This window comes from Rana temporaria, chromosome 10 (assembly GCF_905171775.1).
Source record: "Rana temporaria chromosome 10, aRanTem1.1, whole genome shotgun sequence".
In the NCBI taxonomy this organism is placed as follows: domain Eukaryota; kingdom Metazoa; phylum Chordata; class Amphibia; order Anura; family Ranidae; genus Rana; species Rana temporaria.
The window spans coordinates 3,735,509-3,757,556 of NC_053498.1; the positions used below are offsets into that span (position 1 = coordinate 3,735,509).

At 43.1% G+C, this 22,048-nt stretch overlaps 1 protein-coding gene across 2 annotated transcripts; it reads right to left on the reverse strand.

The window, feature by feature from the left end:
* Window positions 1–304: 304 nt before the first annotated feature.
* On the reverse strand, window positions 305–21,770 carry NBL1 (NBL1, DAN family BMP antagonist). 2 transcript variants are annotated; one of them, XM_040327047.1, is made up of 5 exons: window positions 21,343–21,770; window positions 14,090–14,148; window positions 5,967–6,148; window positions 3,218–3,329; window positions 305–1,196 (listed from the first exon to the last, which is right to left on the reverse strand). In XM_040327047.1, the coding sequence occupies exons 3-5, from the start codon at window positions 6,134–6,136 to the stop codon at window positions 954–956; spliced, it is 525 nt and encodes a 174-aa protein (XP_040182981.1). In that variant the 5' UTR covers window positions 6,137–6,148; window positions 14,090–14,148; window positions 21,343–21,770; the 3' UTR covers window positions 305–953. The 2 variants fall into 2 exon arrangements, with proteins under 2 accessions (XP_040182981.1, XP_040182980.1); XM_040327046.1 differs by lacking the exon at window positions 14,090–14,148 and having other exon boundaries at window positions 21,343–21,768.
* Window positions 21,771–22,048: the final 278 nt, after the last annotated feature.

Consider the following 22,048-nt stretch of genomic DNA (forward strand, 5'->3'; position numbering starts at 1 on the left):
TGTTTTGTGGATACAAAACAAAGATACGACGCGCAAAATTTGAAATTACGCCGGCGTATCAGTAGATACGCCGGCGTAATTTCTTTGTGGATCTGCCCCTTGGAATTTAGAATTTTTTCAATTTCCGAATTTTCTAAATTTCAAATTTCCGAATTTTCAAATTTCCGAATTTTCGAATTTCTGACATTTTCGAATTTCGAATTTACGAAATTTCGAGTTTTCGAAATTCATCATTTCTGAAATTCTAAACTTTTGGAAATTCGAAATTTTCCGAATTTCCTAAATTCGGAATTCAAAAATTCGAAAAATTTGCAATTTCGGAAATCTAAAAACCCGAAAATTCGGAAATGTAAAAAAAACGTAAAAAAAAAACGAATTCGCAACTAAACAAATTTCCGCCCAATTGTGAGGCCAGATATAAGGGGGGAGGGGGGAGGTCTGGAACCCTCGGCCACGAGAGCCTTTTTAATAATGGGCCGGGGAAATCTAAACTCCCTCCTGATATTTCCAACTTGTTGACCTCGTGACTCTTGCCGACTGACTTTGCGTCTTTTAGGTGGTGGAGCTCCCCTTCAAGATCTGATTTGGCGCAACTGGCAGATCCACGCCGTCGTCCGGTTGACGTAAACCGATTGGCACGAAGTGTAAAATTTCATGATAGGTCAGGTCTTGGCATACATCTTGGCGTTGCAGTCGGGTGGCGATGGGGCAACCAACAGAACTGACCGATATCCTGGTTTCCGGCCACGATGGGGACGGGAAGGAATCGGGGGGGGACTTTGGTTTTTAATTTTGGGTCTCGCCGGGAGCCCCTCCGACTCTCCGGCATGGAAAAAGTTTACGTGTTGCAGTCTCTGTCTGTGGAACGTTGGGCGCCGGTTGGCCATGGCGGAGCGTCCACCTACGCGCGGGAGGGACAAGTCTTTTGAAGCTTGGCGGGGGGGGGGGGCGGCTCACTCCTCGCTCTCGCCGTCGCGTTGGGCCGTGGGGGGCGTCTCCTCTTCCTGATGGTGCTGGTGGCGTCCGATGTTCTCGGCCGGGGAGAGGGTCTCCTCCGCCGTGTTCAGGTAAACGTTAAACATGGCGCTCTCCTGGCTGAGCTCCTTCCCGCAGGACTGGCAGCTGCAACGCAGAATCTTCTCCACCAGCTTGTCCACCCGCGGCACCTCCTCGTTCCCCGGGCACTCCAGGGTCACCTGCAGAGGAGACGGGATAAGACGCAACTCTTAAGGTATGAAAGCTTTATGACACGCCCCCTTATGTATGGAGATTAAAGACACGCCCCTCATGTATGGAGATTAAAGACACGCCCCTCATGTATGAAAATTTAAGACACGCCCATCATGTCTGAAAATTTAAGACATGCCCCACTTATGTATAAAGTTTTAAGACACGCCCCCTTATGTATAATGTTTTCAGACACGCCCCCTTATGTATAAAGTTTTAGGACACGCCCCCCTTATGTATAACGTTTTAAGACGCCCCCCTTTTTGGATGAAAATTTAAGACACGCCCCCTCATGTATAGAGATTTAAGACACGCCCCCTCATGTATAGAGATTTAAGACACGCCCCCTCATGTATAGAGATTTAAGACATGACCCTTTATGTATGAAGAATAAAGACACACCCCTCGTGTATGAGAATTTAGGACACACCCCTCATGTATGAAAATGTAAGACACGCCCCCTTAGGTACAAAGTTTTAAGACACGCCCCCCCTTATGTATAAAGTTTTAAGACACGGCCCCCTCATGTATGAAAATTTAAGACGTGACCCTTTATGTATGAAGAATAAAGACACACCCCTCATGTATGAGAATGTAGGACACGCCCCCTTATGTATAAAGATTTAAGACACACCCCTTATGTATAAGGATTTAGGACACACCCCTCATGTATGAAGATTTATGACATGTCCCTTATGTAAGAATCTTTAGGACACACCCTTTTATGTTTTAAGAATTAAGACACTCCCCCCCATGTATAAAGATTTAAGACACGCCTCCTTATGTATTTAGATTCAAGACACGCCCTTTCTGTATGAAGATTTAAGACGCGCCTCCTTATGTATTTAGATTCAAGACACGCCCCTTCTGTATGAAGATTTAAGACGCGCCTCCTTATGTATTAAGATTCAAGACACGCCCCTTCTGTATGAAGATTTAGGACAACTCCCCTGATGTATAGAGATTTAAGACACGCCCCTTTATGGATGAAAATTTAAAACACGCCCCCTTATGTATAAAGATTTAGGACACACCCCTCATGTATGAAGATTTATGACATGTCCCTTATGTAAGAAGGTTTAGGACACACCCTTTTATGTATTAAGCATTAAGACACTCCCCCCCATGTATAAAGATTTAAGACACGCCTTCCTTTGTATTAAGATTCAAGTCACGCCCCTTCTGTATGAAGCTTTAAGACACGCCTCCTTATGCAAGAAGATTTAAGACACCCCCCTCATTTAGAAAGATTCAAGTCACCCACCTTTCTGTATGAAGACTTAAGACACGCCTCCTCATGCATGAAGATTTAGGACACACCCTTTTATGTGTAAAAAATTAAGCCACTCCCCCTTACCCATAAAGATTTAAGGCACACCCCCCCCATGTATGAAGATTCATGTCATCCCTTATATCTAAAGATTCAAGACACGCCTCCTTATGTATGAACATTTAAGACACGCCTCCTTAAGTATGAACATTTAAGACACGCCTCCTTATGTATGAACATTCAAGACACGCCTCCTTATGTATGAATATTTAAGACACGCCTCCTTATGTATGAACATTCAAGACACGCCTCCTTATGTATGAATATTTAAGACACGCCTCCTTATGTATGAACATTTAAGACACGCCTCCTTATGTATGAATATTTAAGACACACCTCCTTATGTATGAACATTTAAGACACGCCTCCTTATGTATGAACATTTAAGACACGCCTCCTTATGTATGAACATTTAAGACACGCCTCCTTATGTATGAATATTTAAGACACGCCTCCTTATGTATGAACATTTAAGACACGCCTCCTTATGTATGAATATTTAAGACACGCCTCCTTATGTATGAATATTTAGGATTTATTTATAGGAAATGATGAAGGAATCGTCTATAAAGGGGGCGTGTCCTGACACACAGAGAGTCGTTGCCGAACCCCCAGAAACAAGCATGTAGCCAGTGAAGCCGAGCCGGCCGCCATACTCACCACGTCCCACATGGACTTGGCCGGCATGCAGGAGTCGCAGTGCACCAGGGACTCGGTGGACTGCGGGAAGGTGTTGGGGACGCTGTAGCTGAAGCACTGGCCCAGACACGCCCTGAAATACGACCAATACCATCAATCCATTCATTCTATTCGTTATTTAAATAATTGCGTTTCATTCCATTTGTTTTGTTTATTAATTTTCCAAATTTGATTTGAATTTGGTTTTATTCTATTCGAAAATTCTTATTTCAGAAGACGGTTATGTTCTATTTTATTCTATTCTATTATTTTTTTCTTTTAAATTCTTTTCTATTCTATTTAAACTTCGGAAGATGGTTCCATTCTATTGTTTTTTTTTTCTATTTCTATCCTATTTTATTCAAACTCAAATTCATTCTATTGGAAATTCAAATTTAAGAAGACAGTTATATTCTTTCTATTCTATTCTTTTATTTTCCATTGTATTCTTTTCTAATTTATTCTAATCTATTTAAATTAGTTTTATTCAAAATTTAAAATTTAGAGGACAGTAATATTTTTTTTAATTCTATTCTATTGCTTTTTTCTATACTATTCTATTTTCTTTTATTCTTGTGTTTTCCATTCTATTGTTTTCTATTTTATTCTAAATTATTCTATCTAGATTTGAATTCTATTAGAAAATTCTGATTTCGGAAGACGGATATATTCTATTTTATTCTATTCCATTATTTCTTTCTGTTCAATTCTTTTCTATTCTATTCATATTTCGGAAGATGGTTATATTCTATTTTATTCTATTGTTTTTTTTCTATTCTATTCAAATTTCTATTTAAAATTTACATTTTCTTTCTATTCTATTCTATTTTATTTAAATTCATTCTATTCGTAATTTGAATTTCAGAAAATGGTTAAATTTGTTCTGTTTTACTCTATTCTTTTGTTTTTTTTCTATTCTATTCTTTCATATTCCATTGTATTCTTTTCTAATCTATTCTATTTACATTTATTTTATTCGAAATTAGAGTTTTGGAGGACGGTTGAATTCTTTCTTTATTCTATTCTTCTGCTTTTCCTATACTATTCCATTCTATTCATTTTCTATTCTATTCTTTTCTATTTTATTCTAAATTATTCTATTTAGATTTAAATTCATTCTATTCTAAAATTCGGATTTTGGAAGACGGTTATATTCTATTTTAGTCTATTCTATTATTATTTTCTGTTCAATTCTTTTCTATTCTATTTGAATTTCAGAAGATGGTTATATATTCTATTGTTTTTTTTCCCTGTTCTATTATATTTTATTCAAATTCAAATTCATTCTATTCTAAATTTGAATTTCATAAGACTGTTATATTCTTTCTATTTTACTCTATTCTATTCTATTGTTTTTTTGTAGTCTATTGTTTTATTTTCCATTGTATTCTGTTCTAATCTATTCTATTTCAAATTATTTTATATAAAATTAGAATTTTGGAGGATGGTTATATTTCCTTTTTTTTAATTCTATTCTATTGCTTTTATCTATATTATTCTATTCTCTTCTATTATTTTCTATTCTTTTCGATTCTATTATTTTCTATTTTATTCTAAATCATTCTATTCAAATTTGAGTGCATTCTATTCAAAAATTCCAATTTCAGAAGATGGTTATATTCTATTTTATTCGATCTTTCAATTATTTTCTATTCTATTTTGAATTTCGGAAGATGGTTATATTCTATTGTTTTTTTCTATTCTATTCTATTTTATTCATTCTATTCGTAATTCGAATTTCAGAAAATGGTTAAATTCCTTCTGTTTTACTCTATTCTAGTCTATTGTTTTTTTTTCTATCCTTTTTATTTTCCATTGTATTCTTTTCTAATCTATTCTATTTAAATTTATTTGATTCGAAATTAGAATTTTGGAGGACGGTTATATTCTTTTTTTTTATTCTATTCTACTGCTTTTTCCTATACTATTCTATTTTTTTCATTTTATATTTTATTCTAAATTATACTATTCAAATTTTAATTCATTCTATTTGAAAATTCTGATTTGGGAAGACGGTTATATTCTATTTTATTCTATTGTTTTTTTTTCTGTTTAATTATTTTCTATTCTATTCGAATGTCGGAAGATTATATTCTATTTAAATCTATTGTTTATTTTCTATTCTATTCTATTTTATTCTATTGTTTTTTTTTCTATTCTATTCAGTTTTTTTTTCTATTCTATTTTATTCAAATTCATATTCATTCTATTCAAAGTTCGAATTTCAGTAGACGGTTATATTCGTTGGCTTTTTCTATCCTATTATTTTTTTTCTATTCTATTCTTTCATATTCCATTGTATTCTTTTCTAATCTATTCTATTTAAATTTATTTTATTCAAAATTAGAATTTTGAAAGACGGGTTATATATTATTTTTTTTACTTTATTCTTTTGCTTTTTTTTCTATACTATTCTATTCTCTTCTATTCTTTTATTTTATATTCTATTCTCTTCTATTCTTTTATTTTATATTCTATTCTCTTCTATTCTTTTATTTTATATTCTATTCTCTTCTATTCTTTTATTTTATATTCTATTCTCTTCTATTCTTTTATTTTATATTCTATTCTCTTCTATTCTTTTATTTTATATTCGATTCTTTTCTATATCATTTTAAATTATTCTATACAAAATTTGAAACACAGTTATATTCTTTCTATTCTATTCTATTCTATTCTCGCCCCTCACACAATCTAAAGCGGATTGTAAAGCCGATGATCGGCGTCTCACCTGTTCTGGATGGATTTGGATTCGCAGCCGCTGTGGCCGACGATCTGGGTGATGTTTTTGGCCTCGCACCAGGCGCTCTTATCCGGGAAAAGGGCCAACCGGTTAATGGGAGGCGGAGCCGCGAATATCGCCAGCGGAAGCAGGAAGCCAATCAGGAACCGGACCATCATCGTCACCTACAACTGAGAGGAGAAAATCCATCATTTATTCATCAGTCTGCTGCAGGCGGGAGGAGTCATTTCCTCAGTCTCCCCTCCCCCCAGTGATCAGTAGAAGGAGGAGGAGTCATTTCCTCAGTCTCCCCTCCCCCTAGTGATCAGTAGAAGGAGGAGGAGTCATTTCCTCAGTCTCCCCTCCCCCCAGTGATCAGTAGAAGGAGGAGGAGTCATTTCCTCAGTCTCCCCTCCCCCCAGTGATCAGTAGAAGGAGGAGGAGTCATTTCCTCAGTCTCCCCTCCCCCCAGTGATCAGTAGAAGGAGGAGGAGTTATTTCCTCAGTCTCCTCCCCCAAGGGATCAGTAGAAGGAGGAGGAGTCATTTCCTCAGTCTCCCCTCCCCCCAGTGATCAGTAGAAGGAGGAGGAGTTATTTCCTCAGTCTCCTCCCCCAAGGGATCAGTAGAAGGAGGAGGAGTCATTTCCTCAGTCTCCCCTCCCCCCGGTGATCAGTAGAAGGAGGAGGAGTCATTTCCTCAGTCTCTCCTCCCCCAGTGATCAGTAGAAGGAGGAGGAGTCATTTCCTCAGTCTCTCCTCCCCCCAGTGATCAGTAGAAGGAGGAGGAGTCATTTCCTCAGTCTCTCCTCCCCCCAGTGATCAGTAGAAGGAGGAGGAGTCATTTCCTCAGTCTCTCCTCCCCCCAGTGATCAGTAGAAGGAGGAGGAGTCATTTCCTCAGTCTCTCCTCCCCCCAGTGATCAGTAGAAGGAGGAGGAGTCATTTCCTCAGTCTCACCCCCCCCCAGTGATCAGTAGAAGGAGGAGGAGTCATTTCCTCAGTCTCCCCTCCCCCAGTGATCAGTAGAAGAAGGAGGAGTCATTTCCTCAGTCTCCCCTCCCCCAGTGATCAGTAGAAGGAGGAGGAGTCATTTCCTCAGTCTCCCCTCCCTCCGGTGATCAGTAGAAGGAGGAGGAGTCATTTCCTCAGTCTCCCCTCCCCCAGTGATCAGACTGTACATTGTAACTTTGTAGAAGGAGGAGGAGTCATTTACTTTTCGTACAGGCATCAGGATTTGGATGGAGGACAGAAAAATAGAGCGATGGGAAATAAATAGGAAATAGTACAGGACAGTTCCAGGCATCTCCACCAGAGGGCTCTGCACCACCGAACTCCCCATTCACTTGAGAAGAGTTTGCTGACTTTCAGCCCCAGTAGGAAATGCCCCCGGGTGACCCTGACTGACCCCCCAGAATTTTTCCACTGCTGGCTACTTGGCAATGACAGCGGGAGAGGAAGGTTTCCACTGCTGGCTACTTGGCAATGACAGCGAGAGCGGAAGGTTTCCACTGCTGGCTACTTGGCAATGGCAGGGAGAGAGGAAGGTTTCCACTGCTGGCTACTTGGCAATGACAGCGAGAGCGGAAGGTTTCCACTGCTGGCTACTTGGTAATGACAGCGAGAGAGAGGAAGGTTTCCACTGCTGGCTACTTGGCAATGACAGGGAGAGAGGAAGGTTTCCACTGCTGGCTACTTGGCAATGACAGCGAGAGAGGAAGGTTTCCACTGCTGGCTACTTGGCAATGACAGCGAGAGAGGAAGGTTTCCACTGCTGGCTACTTGGCAATGACAGGGAGAGAGGAAGGTTTCCACTGCTGGCTACTCGGCAATGACAGGGAGAGAGGAAGGTTTCCACTGCTGGCTACTCGGCAATGACAGCGGGAGAGGAAGGTTTCCACTGCTGGCTACTCGGCAATGGCAGGGAGAGTGGAAGGTTTCCACTGCTGGCTACTTGGCAATGACAGGGAGAGAGGAAGGTTTCCACTGCTGGCTACTTGGCAATGACAGGGAGAGAGGAAGGTTTCCACTGCTGGCTACTTGGCAATGACAGCGAGAGAGGAAGGTTTCCTCTGCTGGCTACTTGGCAATGACAGCGAGAGAGGAAGGTTTCCACTGCTGGCTACTTGGCAATGACAGCGAGAGAGGAAGGTTTCCACTGCTGGCTACTCGGCAATGGCAGCGAGAGAGGAAAGTTTCCACTTCTGGCTACTTGGCAATGACAGCGAGAGAGGAAGGTTTCCACTGCTGGCTACTTGGCAATGACAGCGAGAGAGGAAGGCTTCCACTGCTGGCTACTCGGCAATGACAGCGAGAGAGGAAGGCTTCCACTGCTGGCTACTTGGCAATGGCAGCGAGAGAGGAAGGCTTCCACTGCTGGCTACTTGGCAATGACAGGGAGAGAGGAAGGTTTCCACTGCTGGCTACTTGGCAATGACAGGGAGAGAGGAAGGTTTCCACTGCTGGCTACTTGGCAATGACAGGGAGAGAGGAAGGTTTCCACTGCTGGCTACTTGGCAATGACAGCGAGAGAGGAAGGTTTCCTCTGCTGGCTACTTGGCAATGACAGCGAGAGAGGAAGGTTTCCACTGCTGGCTACTTGGCAATGACAGCGAGAGAGGAAGGTTTCCACTGCTGGCTACTCGGCAATGGCAGCGAGAGAGGAAAGTTTCCACTTCTGGCTACTTGGCAATGACAGCGAGAGAGGAAGGTTTCCACTGCTGGCTACTTGGCAATGACAGCGAGAGAGGAAGGCTTCCACTGCTGGCTACTCGGCAATGACAGCGAGAGAGGAAGGCTTCCACTGCTGGCTACTTGGCAATGGCAGCGAGAGAGGAAGGCTTCCACTGCTGGCTACTTGGCAATGACAGGGAGAGAGGAAGGTTTCCACTGCTGGCTACTTGGCAATGACAGGGAGAGAGGAAGGTTTCCACTGCTGGATACTTGGCAATGACAGCAAGAGCGGAAGGTTTCCACTGCTGGCTACTTGGCAATGACAGCGAGAGCGGAAGGTTTCCACTGCTGGCTACTTGGCAATGGCAGGGAGAGAGGAAGGTTTCCACTGCTGGCTACTTGGCAATGACAGCAAGAGCGGAAGGTTTCCACTGCTGGCTACTCGGCAATGACAGCGAGAGAGGAAGGTTTCCACTGCTGGCTACTCGGCAATGGCAGCGAGAGAGGAAAGTTTCCACTTCTGGCTACTTGGCAATGACAGCGAGAGAGGAAGGTTTCCACTGCTGGCTACTTGGCAATGACAGCGAGAGAGGAAGGCTTCCACTGCTGGCTACTCGGCAATGACAGCGAGAGAGGAAGGCTTCCACTGCTGGCTACTTGGCAATGGCAGCGAGAGAGGAAGGTTTCCACTGCTGGCTACTCGGCAATGGCAGCGAGAGAGGAAAGTTTCCACTTCTGGCTACTTGGCAATGACAGCGAGAGAGGAAGGTTTCCACTGCTGGCTACTTGGCAATGACAGCGAGAGAGGAAGGCTTCCACTGCTGGCTACTCGGCAATGACAGCGAGAGAGGAAGGCTTCCACTGCTGGCTACTTGGCAATGGCAGCGAGAGAGGAAGGCTTCCACTGCTGGCTACTCGGCAATGACAGCGAGAGAGGAAGGTTTCCACTGCTGGCTACTCAGCAATGGCAGGGAGAGAGGAAGGTTTCCACTGCTGGCTACTCGGCAATGACAGCGAGAGAGGAAGGTTTCCACTGCTGGCTACTTGGCAATGACAGCGAGAGAGGAAGGTTTCCACTGCTCGCTACTTAGTAATCGCAGTGGGCCGCCCTTCACGCAACAAAACGCGTCAAAGAATCTCCCGCGCCTTTGGACTTGAACTTCTCCCCCCTCCAACCAAAAAAAAAAAAACTTTGGCTGAAGTTGGGCTTTTGCTTCTTCGGCGGTGGGAGACTTTTGCGGCGGCCAATGGCGATTATTCCCAGCGGCGCTCGGCTGGGTTGCATGACTAGTAGAAGGTGAATTGTTACCAGAAACAAAGATGGTTGACATATCCCCCCCTCTCCCCCCCCGACGCCCCCGGCAGGACACGTGCGCCGCATTACAGCGCTGGGCTCACACTTTCCGCTCTTTATATTGGTGAAAAGGGGAAAAAACAGGTGGAGCGACTCCGGAGGGAGCGCCGGTAATGGGAAACAATTTAACTGCTCCCACAGCGAGCGTTTAGGGAAGCGCAAGGCCAGCGAGGGCGGAGGGGGGAGGGGAGGCGGGGGGGCGTGGATCAGAATGTAACATCTGTGTGCGACCGGAGACACGCCGAGCGTAACGGGAAACGTCCTACCGGGCAAAGTGCGAGCAGCGCGGCGTTTTTTTTTTGAGGGTCCATTTACGCCGTCCGGTTTTAAAACACATTTTATTTTTAAATCGTTGGTTAAAAAGTAAGGCGACGCGATATGCGTTAAACGTGCGTTTTCTATGCGTATGAAGGCTCATGGGAAATATGCACATGCGACATATCATTGAATAGGTATGTTACATTTCCTGCATGTTTTGCATGCGCTATATAGTGTAACGTGTGTTTTTTTTTGTTTTTTTTTACTAACATGCACAAAAGACGCAGCAAACCAAATAAAAACAGACAAAAAATGCAACAAGCCAAAAAATAAAATAAAAAATTAACAAACAACAAAAGCAAGCGATGTAAAAAAAAATATATATATATATGCAGCAAGCAAAACAAACCTAAAAATTAAGAAAGAAACAGAAAGCTTAAAAAAACGAAAATAAAAAAATGACACAAATAAAACAGAAATAAACAACAAAAAAAAGATGCTGCAAGCCAAGAATAAATAAGTCAAAAAAGACACGTGTGCTTTTTTTACCAACATGCACATAAGACGCAGCAAACCAAAAAAAACAACCCAAAAAAATGAAAACAGACAAAACAAGACGCAACAAGCATAAAAAAAATCCAAAAACAAACAAACAACAAAAGCAAGATATATATATATATATATATATATATATATATATATATATATATATATATATATATATATATATATATATATATATATATATATATATATATATATATATATATATATATAGCAGAATAAACAAAAAAAAGACAGAAAGCTTAAAAAAACATAAAAAAAATGCCACAAACAAAACAGAAATCAACAAACAAATAAAGATGCAGTAGGTAAAAAATAAATAAAAAAGATGCCGCAAGCCAAAAATAAATAAGTAGACAAACAAACAAAAAAAGACACAGCAAGTAAAAAAAAAAAAAAAGATCCGCAAACAAAAAATAAATAGACAAACAAAAAGAGACGCAGCAAGTAAAATAAATAAAATAAAAAAATGCCACAAACAAAACAGAAATCAACAAACAAAAAAAGATGCAGGAAGTAAAAAAAATGTAATAATAGATGCCACAAGCAAAAAATAAATAAATAGACAAACAAACAAAAAAAGAGACAGCAAGTAAAAAAGAAAAAAGAAAGATGCCACAAGCAAAAAATAAATAAAGAAAGAAAAAAAAAGACAAAAATAAATAAAGAAAAAAGATGCTGCAAGCCATAATAAAAAAATACACTGCAAACCAAAAAAAAAAAGCCAATAAAAAAAAGCAGCAAGCCAAAATAAATAAATAAACAAACAACAAAAGCAAGCAAGATTAAAAAAAAATATATATATATACAGTAAGCAAAATAAATAAAATAAACAAAAAAGACACAGAAAGTAAAAAATAAAAAAAAATGCCACAAGCAAAAAATAAATAAAGAAAAAAAAAAGACAAAAAATAAATAAAGAAAAAAGATGCTGCAAGCCAAAATAAAAAAATACACTGCAAACCCCCAAAAAAAGCCAATAAAAAAAAGCAGCAAGCCAATATAAATAAATAAATAAACAAACAACAAAAGCAAGCGAGATTAAAAAATATATATAATAATATATATATATAATATATATATATATAATATATATATATATATATATATATAATATATATATATATATAATATATATATATATATATATATATATATATATATATATATACATACACACACAGCAAGCAAAATAAATAAAATAAACAAAAAAGACACAGAAAGTAAAAAAAAAAAAAAAAAAAAAAAAATGCCACAAGCAAAAAATAAATAAATAAACTAAAAGAAAAAAAAAACACAGCAAGTAATTTCGATGTTGTAACTGGGCTTTACCCTCCCTAAACCCTAAACCCCAGACGATGTAGGCACTTGGATTGGAAAGGTCAACGCGTTTCGGAGGCTCAGCACTTCCTCTTTATCAGGACTAAAACCCAGACGAAGTAGACACTTGGAAAGGTCAACACGTTTCAGGGCTCAGCACACCCCCTTCATCAGGGCTGAAGACCTGTAGGCACTTGGATTGGAAAGAACTTTAGCTTGAAAGTCTTTAGAGGGAAAGGTTTGAGGGCGGAGTCACACTGGCGAATGGCGGCCTTCGGTGTATCTGAAATTTATCGGTTGGTGTTATCTGAATGCACTATTGGGAATCTGCTCCCACAGAGCGGAAGTAAAGCTCTCATTCCGGGGGAAGACATTTTTCTCTGCACAGTCAACTTCCTGTTCAGTAAACATGGCAGCGTACTCGCCCCACCCCCCAGCCAAAAAAATGGCGGACAGCATAGTAATACAAAGTATCGGAGGGACGGGGGAAGGGACACCGATATCAGCGAATCCTCAGATCATAGAATCTCCTTTATATTCATTTTTCCGTTCACGTCGCGGCGCCTTTAAGCGATTCCCGTCCAGCCGATTCGCCAAGTGTAGCGCCGTTTAGGCGGCCCCGGCCCGGGATTCTTCCCGCAGAGTTTCGGGAAGGAAATAAAAGAGATTTTTTTTTCTTCCAGCATTCCTGACGGACGAGCGATCTTTTTATCAGCGGGGAAGTAAAGCGATTCTATATTTGCTCTCCGCCCTCCTAACAACATCTGGAAAAGTGCGTGCTTATTTATAACTCGGCGAACGCACCGCGAGGAGCGCCAAAAGAGCGCCGAGGGGGGAAAAAATAAAAGTTATTTATGTCCCTTATCAGCGATTAACAAAAAGGAGAAAAAATGCTGTAAAAAGTCGTCCTGTATAAACCGCGTTTTATACGCCGCCGCCGGCCAGATCGATCGGCGACTCTATAAAAGCCGCTGCGAACAATTCGATTCATTAAGAAAAAAATCTTTATGGCGATAATCAGAGAGACATAGTGAAATGTTACAAAGTTTCCCAATTTCTTTAATTGTAAATCCGCCGTCTTCTTACGCCAACTCCACCGATTTATTCTGAACATTCGCCGCTGCGTGAATCTGACCTGAATTCCCCGTCCGATTATAACTCCGCCTACTAATACTTTTCATCAGCTATCAAATTTCATCTTGGAAAGGCAATTTTTTTTATTTTTTATATAGAATCCCAAAAATATATATTTTTTTATCTATATATCTATATATATATATCTATATATATATATATATCTATATATATATATATATATATATATTTTTTTTTTTTTTTTTCTATATTTTTAATTTAAATATTTAGATTTTTTTTTTTTTTTTTACACTTTCCCTTACATTTTTTTTTTTTTTTAGTTTATTTTATTTATTTATTTTTCTACACTTTCCCTTACATTTTTTTTATTTATTTTTCTTATTTTTCTACACTTTCCCTTACATTTTTTATTTTTTTAGTTTAATTTATTTATTTTTCTTATTTTTCTACACTTTCCCTTACATTTTTTTTTTTGTTTTTGTTTTTCTACACTTTCTTATATTTTTCATTTTTTTTTAGTTTATTTTATTTTAAATTGATCTCATTTTTTCCAGCAAAAAAAATTGTCTGCCAGGGCAGGAAGTGATGTCATAATGTTGCTTCCGGCCTCCGACAATCAGAGATGGCTGGGGACCATCTTGTCCAGCACATGGGGAATATGTCCTATCACTTCCTGTACAGGACGGGAAGTGAAGGGAAATCTCTTTTGATGAAACAAAGATGTCGGCAAAAACAAAAAAAAAAACCTGACAACAGTTTTAACCCTTCCCTACTCCAATCCAAATTGAGAACAGGTTTTGGCTTCAGAGATAATTCTGTCCACACGAGAGGCAGAAAGTGGCATTTATAGACGAGGACAAACGTAGCTGACCTGAGTGTAGACGAGGCGGAGGTAAGTGTCCAAAGAGCATATGAAGTCATACAGGTGCCCTAAGAGAGAGGAAACAGAGGTAGGTAACCTAAGGGAGAGGAAGCAGAGGTTGGTGACCTACTTGGAGAGGAAGCAGAGGTTGGTGACCTACTTGGAGAGGAAGCAGAGGTTGGTGACCTAAGGGAGAGGAAGCAGAGGTTGGTGACCTACTTGGAGAGGAAGCAGAGGTTGGTGACCTACTTGGAGAGGAAGCAGAGGTTGGTGACCTACTTGGAGAGGAAGCAGAGGTTGGTGACCTAAGGGAGAGGAAGCAGAGGTTGGTGACCTACTTGGAGAGGAAGCAGAGGTTGGTGACCTAAGAGAGAGGAAGCAGAGGTTGGTGACCTACTTGGAGAGGAAGCAGAGGTTGGTGACCTACTTGGAGAGGAAGCAGAGGTTGGTGACCTACTTGGAGAGGAAGCAGAGGTTGGTGACCTAAGGGAGAGGAAGCAGAGGTTGGTGACCTACTTGGAGAGGAAGCAGAGGTTGGTGACCTACTTGGAGAGGAAGCAGAGGTTGGTGACCTAAGGGAGAGGAAGCAGAGGTTGGTGACCTACTTGGAGAGGAAGCAGAGGTTGGTGACCTACTTGGAGAGGAAGCAGAGGTTGGTGACCTACTTGGAGAGGAAGCAGAGGTTGGTGACCTACTTGGAGAGGAAACAGAGGTTGGTGACCTAAGGGAGAGGAAGCAGAGGTTGGTGACCTAAGAGAGAGGAAGCAGAGGTAGGTAACCTAAGGGAGAGGAAGCAGAGGTTGGTGACCTACTTGGAGAGGAAGCAGAGGTTGGTGACCTAAGGGAGAGGAAGCAGAGGTTGGTGACCTGAGGGAGAGGAAGCAGAGGTTGGTGACCTAAGGCAGAGGAAGCAGAGGTTGGTGACCTAAGGCAGAGGAAGCAGAGGTTGGTGACCTAAGGCAGAGGAAGCAGAGGTTGGTGACCTGAGGGAGAGGAAGCAGAGGTTGGTGACCTACTTGGAGAGGAAGCAGGAGGTTGGTTACCTAAGGGAGAGGAAGCAGAGGTTGGTGACCTAAGAGAGGAAGCAGAGGTTGGTGACCTACTTGGAGAGGAAGCAGAGGTAGGTGACCTAAGAGAGAGGAAGCAGAGGTTGGTGACCTACTTGGAGAGGAAGCAGAGGTAGGTGACCTAAGGGAGAGGAAGCAGAGGTTGGTGACATAAGGGAGAGGAAGCAGAGGTAGGTGACCTAAGGGCTAAGAAAGCAGAGGTTGGTGGCCTAAGGAAGAGGAAGCAGAGGTTGGTGACCTACTTGGAGAGGAAGCAGATGTAGGTGACCTAAGGGAGAGGAAGCAGAGGTTGGTGACCTACTTGGAGTGGAAGCAGAGGTTGGTGACCTAAGAGAGAGGAAGCAGAGGTTGGTGACCTACTTGGAGAGGAAGCAGATGTAGGTGACCTAAGGGAGAGGAAGCAGAGGTTGGTGACCTACTTGGAGAGGAAGCAGAGGTTGGTGACCTAAGGGAGAGGAAGCAGAGGTTGGTGACCTACTTGGAGAGGAATCAGGAGGTTGGTGACCTAAGGGAGAGGAAGCAGAGGTTGGTGACCTAAGAGAGAGGAAGCAGAGGTTGGTGACCTAAGGGAGAGGAAGCAGAGGTAGGTGACCTACTTGGAGAGGAAGCAGAGGTTGGTGACCTAAGGGAGAGGAAGCAGAGGTTGGTGACCTAAGAGAGAGGAAGCAGAGGTTGGTGACCTACTTGGAGAGGAAGCAAAGGTAGGTGACCTAAGGGAGAGGAAGCAGAGGTTGGTGACCTAAGGGAGAGGAAGCAGAGGTTGGTGACCTACTTGGAGAGGAAGCAGAGGTAGGTGACCTAAGAGAGAGGAAGCAGAGGTTGGTGACCTAAGGGGGAGGAAGCAGAGGTTGGTGACATAAGGGAGAGGAAGCAGAGGTAGGTGACCTAAGGGCTAATAAAGCAGAGGTTGGTGGCCTAAGGAAGAGGAAGCCAAGGTTGGTCACCTAGGGTAGAAGAAAGCAGAGGTAAGTGACCTACTTGGAGAGGAAGCAGAGGTAGGTGACCTAAGAGAGAGGAAACAGAGGTAGGTAACACAAGGGAGAGGAAGCAGAGGTTGATGACCTAAGGGAGAGGAAGCAGAGGTAGGCGACCTAAGGGAGAGGAAGCAGAGGTAGGTGACCTAAGGGAGAGGAAGCAGAGGTAGGTGTCCTAAGGGAGAGACAGCAGAGGTTGGTGACCTAAGAGAGAGGAAGCAGAGGTAGCCACCCAACCTGTAGGGGAAGTAGAGTTCGGTGACCTAAGGGGAAAGAAAGCAGAGGTATACAGAACTTGGTCTAGAAGAAGGTAGGTGTGCTCACCAGAGAGGGAAAGAGGTAGGTGCACCACGTGGCTGTTTAGAGATCTTTTAAAACTTCATTTAGAAGAGGTAGGTGCACTAAGTAACTAGGGGATTATCAGATATCTGTTTAAAAGAGGTAGGTGTACTTAGCCACAGGGAGATTCTCAGATCTTTATCTAGGAGGTAGGTACACTTAGTCGCTGGGAGAATCTCAGAAGAGAATTCTAGTAGAGGTAGATGTTACTTAGTGACGGGGGGTGAACAGGTAGGTGCATCGGTAAAACATGCAGAACTCTGACGGATGAGACCCCGGAGCTCCTACCAGCTGTCCTCAGAAACATGCATAGCAGGCAAGATCTTTGTCTAGAAGAGGTAGGTGTACCCAGTCACTTAGAGAAACTCAGAAGAGAATTCTAGATGAGGTAGATGTTACATAGTGACGGGGGTGAAGAGGTAGGTGTACTTAGTCACTGGGAGATTCTTAGATCTTCAGAAGGGAATTCTAGAAAAGTAGATGTATTTAGCGACAGGGGAGAAGAGGTAGGTGTACTCGGTCACTGGGAGGATCTCAGAAGAGAATCCTAGAAGAGGTAGGTGTACTTAGTGACGGAGGTGAAGAGGTAGGTGCAGCAGTCAGACGTTTTTGGAAACATGCAGAATTTGAAGACGGGACCCCGGTGCTCCCACCAGCTGTCCTCAGAAACCTACATGTCAGGGAAAGGTTCTAGATCTTTCTTTAGAAGAGGTAGGTGCACTTAGTCACTGGGAGATTCTTAGATCTTTAGAAGGGAATTCTAGAAGTAGATGTATTTAGTGACAGGGGAGAAGAGGTAGGTGTACTCAGTCACTGGGAGAGTCTTGACAACTTGGTTTAGAAGAGGTAGGTGCACTTGGTCACTGGAGATACTCAGATCTTTCTCTAGAAGAGGTAGGTGCACTTGATCACTGGGGGAATCTCAGAAGACAATCCTAGAAGAGGTAGGTGTACTTAGTGACGGGGTGAAGAGGTAGGTGCATCAGTCACTGTTTTTAGGAAACTTTAAGAGATGAGACCCCACCCCCCCCCACCCCCGGTGCTCCTACCGGCTGTTGTTGCATATCAGGGAAAGGTGCTAGATATTTCTTTAGAAGAGGTAGGTGTCCCCAGTCACTGGGAGATTCTTAGATCTTCAGAAGGGAATTCTAAAATAAGTAAATGCATTTAGTGACAGGGGTGAAGAGGTAGGTGCACTTAGTCACTGGGAGGGTCTTAGATCTTCAGAAAGGAATTCTAAAAGAAGTACATGTATTAAGTGACGGGGGTAAGGAGGTAGGTGCACTTAGTCACTGGGAGAGTCTTAGATCTGTGTCTAGAAGAGGTAGGTGTACCCTTTAACGAAGATATTCTTGGAGCCTTGTCTAGAAGAGGTAGGTGTACTTAGTCATTGGTAGAATCTCAGAAGAGAATCCTAGAAGAGGCAGATGTACTTAGTGACGGGGGTGAGGAGGTAGGTACAGCGGTCAGAGTTTTTCTGTAAACACACAGAATTTGAAGAGACGAGACCCCCGGAGCTCCTACCAGCCGTCTTTAGAAACCCGCATAGCAGGAAAAAGGTGCTAGATCTTTGTCTAGAAGAGGTAGGTGTACCCCCTCACTGAGAGATTCTTAGAGCTCTGTCTAGAAGAGGTAGGTGTACCCCCTCACTGAGAGATTCTTAGAGCTCTGTCTAGAAGAGGTAGGTGTACCCCCTCACTGAGAGATTCTTAGAGCTCTGTCTAGAAAAGGTAGGTGTACCCAGTCACTGAGAGATTCTTAGAGCTCTGTCTAGAAGAGGTAGGTGTACTTTGTCACTGGAGATACTCAGATCGTTGACTAGACGAGGTTGGGGGAAACCTAATCACTGGGAGAATCTCAGAAGAGAATCCAAGAAGAGACAGATGCACTTTGTGACGGGGACTTAGAAATCCAGAGATTTATAGACCTTTAGCTAGAAGAGGTAGGTGTACTTAGTCACTGGGAGGGTCTTAGATCTTTAGAAGGGAATTCAAGAAGAAGAGGTAGGTGTACTTAGTCACTTGGAGAAACTCGGAAGGGAATTATAGAAGAGGTAGGTGTACTTAGTCACTGGAAGATTCTTAGATCTTTGCCTAGAGGAGGTAGGTGTACTTAATCACTGGGAGAATCTCAGAAGAGAATCATAGAAGAGGTAGGTGTACTTAGTGACGGGGGTGAAGAGGTAGGTGCAGCAGTCAGCATTCCTTTTGGAAACACACAGAACTCAAAGAATGGAGCTCCGGGTTCTCCCACCAGCTGTCCTCAGAAACCTGCATTGCAGGGAAAGGTGCACTTACCCGCTGTCCCTGGAAGCTCTCATGGCAGGGGGGTAGAAGAGGTAGGTGTACTTAGTCACTGGGAGAATCGCAGAAGAGAATTATAGAAGAGGTAGGTGTACTTAGTCACTGGGAGAATCTAAGAAGAGAATTATAGAAGAGGTAGGTGTACTTAGTGATGGGGGTGAAGAGGTAGGTGAACCAAGTCACTGGGAGATTCTTAGATCTTTCTCTAGAAGAGGTAGGTGTACTTAGCCACTGGGAGAATCTCAGAAGAGAATTATAGAAGAGGTAGGTGTACTTAGTAACGGGGGGTGAAGGGGTAGGTGCATCAGTCAACATTCTTTTGGAAACATGCAAAACTCAAAGAATCGAGACCCCGGTACTCCCACCAGCTGACTTACCCGCTGTCCCTGGAAGCTCTCATGGCAGGGGGGGGGGGGGGTAAAAGAGGTAGGTGTACTTAGTCACTGGGAGAATCTCAGAAGATAATTATAAAAGAGGTAGGTGTACTTAGTCACTGGGGGAATCTCAGAAGAGAATTATAGAAGAGGTAGGTGTACTTAGTGACAGGGGTGAAGAGGTAGGTGCAGCAGTCAGCATTTCTTTTGGAAACATGCAAAACTCAAAGAATGGAGCCCCCGATTCTCCCACCAGCTGTCCTCAGAAACCTGCATTGCAGGGAAAGGTGCACTTACCCGCTGTCCCTGGAAGCTCTCATGGCAGGGGGGTAGAAGAGGTAGGTGTACTTAGTCACTGGGAGATTCTTAGATCTTCAGAAGGGAATTCTAGAAGAAGTAGATGTATTTAGTGGAGAAGAGGTAGGTGTACTTAGTCACTGGGAGATTCTTAGATCTTCAGAAGGGAATTCTAGAAGAGGTAGATGTATTTAGTGGAGAAGAGGTAGGTGTACTTAGTCACTGGGAGATTCTTAGATCTTCAGAAGGGAATTCTAGAAGAGGTAGATGTATTTAGTGGAGAAGAGGTAGGTGTACTTGGTTGCTGGGAGATTCTTAGATCTTCAGAAGGGAATTCTAGAAGAGGTAGGTGTACTTAGCCACTGGGAGAATCTCAGAAGAGAATTATAGAAGAGGTAGGTGTACTTAGTAACGGGGGGTGAAGGGGTAGGTGCATCAGTCAACATTCTTTTGGAAACATGCAAAACTCAAAGAATCGAGACCCCGGTACTCCCACCAGCTGACTTACCCGCTGTCCCTGGAAGCTCTCATGGCAGGGGGGGGGGGTAAAAGAGGTAGGTGTACTTAGTCACTGGGAGAATCTCAAAAGAGAATTATAGAAGAAGTAGATGTACCAGGTCACTGGAAGATTCTTAGATCTTTCTCTAGAAGGAGGTAGGTGTACCCAGTCACTGGAAGATTCTTAGATCTTTCTCTAGAGGAGGTAGGTGTACCCAGTCACTGGAAGATTCTTAGATCTTTCTCTAGAGGAGGTAGGTGAACCAAGTCACTGGAAGATCCTTAGATCTTTGCCTAGAAGAGGTAGGTGTACTTAGTCACTGGGAGAATCTCAGAAGAGAATTATAAAAGAGGTAGGTGTACTTAGTCACTGGGAGAATCTCAGAAGAGAATCATAGAAGAGGTAGGTGTACTTAGTGACGGGGGTGAAGAGGTAGGTGCAGCAGTCAGCATTCCTTTTGGAAACACACAGAACTCAAAGAATGGAGCTCCGGGTTCTCCCACCAGCTGTCCTCAGAAACCTGCATAGCAGGGAAAGGTGCACTTACCCGCTGTCTCTGGAAGCTCTCATGGCAGGGGGGCAGAAGAGGTAGGTGTACTTAGCCACTGGGAGAATCTCAGAAGAGAATTATAGAAGAGGTAGATGTACTCAGTCACTGGAAGATTCTTAGATCTTTGCCTAGAAGAGGTAGGTGTACTTAGTCACTGGGAGAACCTCAGAAGAGAATTATAGAAGAGGTAGGTGTACCCAGTCACTGGAAGATTCTTAGATCTTTGCCTAGAAGAGGTAGGTGTACTTAGTCACTGGGAGAATCTCAGAAGAGAATTATAGAAGAGGTAGGTGTACTTAGTGACGGGGGTGAAGAGGTAGGTGTACTTAGTGACGGGGTGAAGAGGTAGGTGTACTTAGTGACGGGGGTGAAGAGGTAGGTGTACTTAGTGACGGGGTGAAGAGGTAGGTGTACTTAGTGACGGGGGTGAAGAGGTAGGTGTACTTAGTCACTGGGAGAATCTCAGAAGAGAATTATAGGTAGGTAGGTGTACTCAGTCACTGGAAGATTCTTATATCTTCAGAAAAGAATTCAAGAAGAAGAGGTAGGTGTACTTAGTCACTGGAAGAATCTCAGAGAATTATAGAGAATTATAGAAGAGGTAGGTGTACTTAGTGACGGGGTGAAGAGGTAGGTGTACTTAGTGACGGGGTGAAGAGGTAGGTGTACTTAGTGACGGGGGTGAAGAGGTAGGTACAGCAGTCAGCATTTCTTTTGGAAACATGCAGAACTCAAAGAATAGAGACCCCGGTTCTCCCACCAGCTGTCCTCAGAAACCTGCATTGCAGGGAAAGGTGCACTTACCCACTGTCCCTGGCAGCTCTCATGGCAGGGGGGTAGAAGAGGTAGGTGCACTTACCAGGAGGAGATCCAGAAGGAATTCCATACAGTGCAGCCTAGGGGGTACAATCCATGCGGAGAGGTCCTGGAAGTGTCCGGGAAGTCAGGGAAGGAAGGATCCGCTGGGAAGTGGAGTAGGGGCTGGACTGCAGAGCTCAGCTCCCAGCACACACACAACACGTCAGGGCTGAACCCGCCTCTCCAAATAGGGGAAAAGACATCCAAAAATCCTCCTCTGCCCACTGCGGGGAAAGAAAAAAAAGGGGGGTGAGCTCAGTCCCGGGGCAGGAGGACCATCCAGGCGCCCAGTAGTCCCAGCTCAGACATCGCTCTGGTATAGGAGGGAGATCAGGTACAGGCTGATACAGGAGGGAGGGGATTGGGATGGCATCTGCTCTGCTGTCTCTAGGAATTTCATCATAGTCTAATAGCTGAGGAATTCCTGGCTGGACTTGATGGCACCAAAGGGGTTTTATACGTAGCGGCCCGGCCTGCCTATATCTCTCTATAGGATCGCCGCCACGCGACCGCTGCCCGTGCCCCCGCAGAGAGGCAGTATAAACGACCAGGAGGCACCCGAGCGCCCAACACTATGGCAGACATAGATTAAAATATTCAGATTTCTGCAAAAGTTTATGACGCCAAACGCGCCGCTTACGACTTTCCGGCTACTTTTCTAATGAAGGTGTGCAAAGGTAAGTCGCATTGCGCGCGCGCGCACTCAC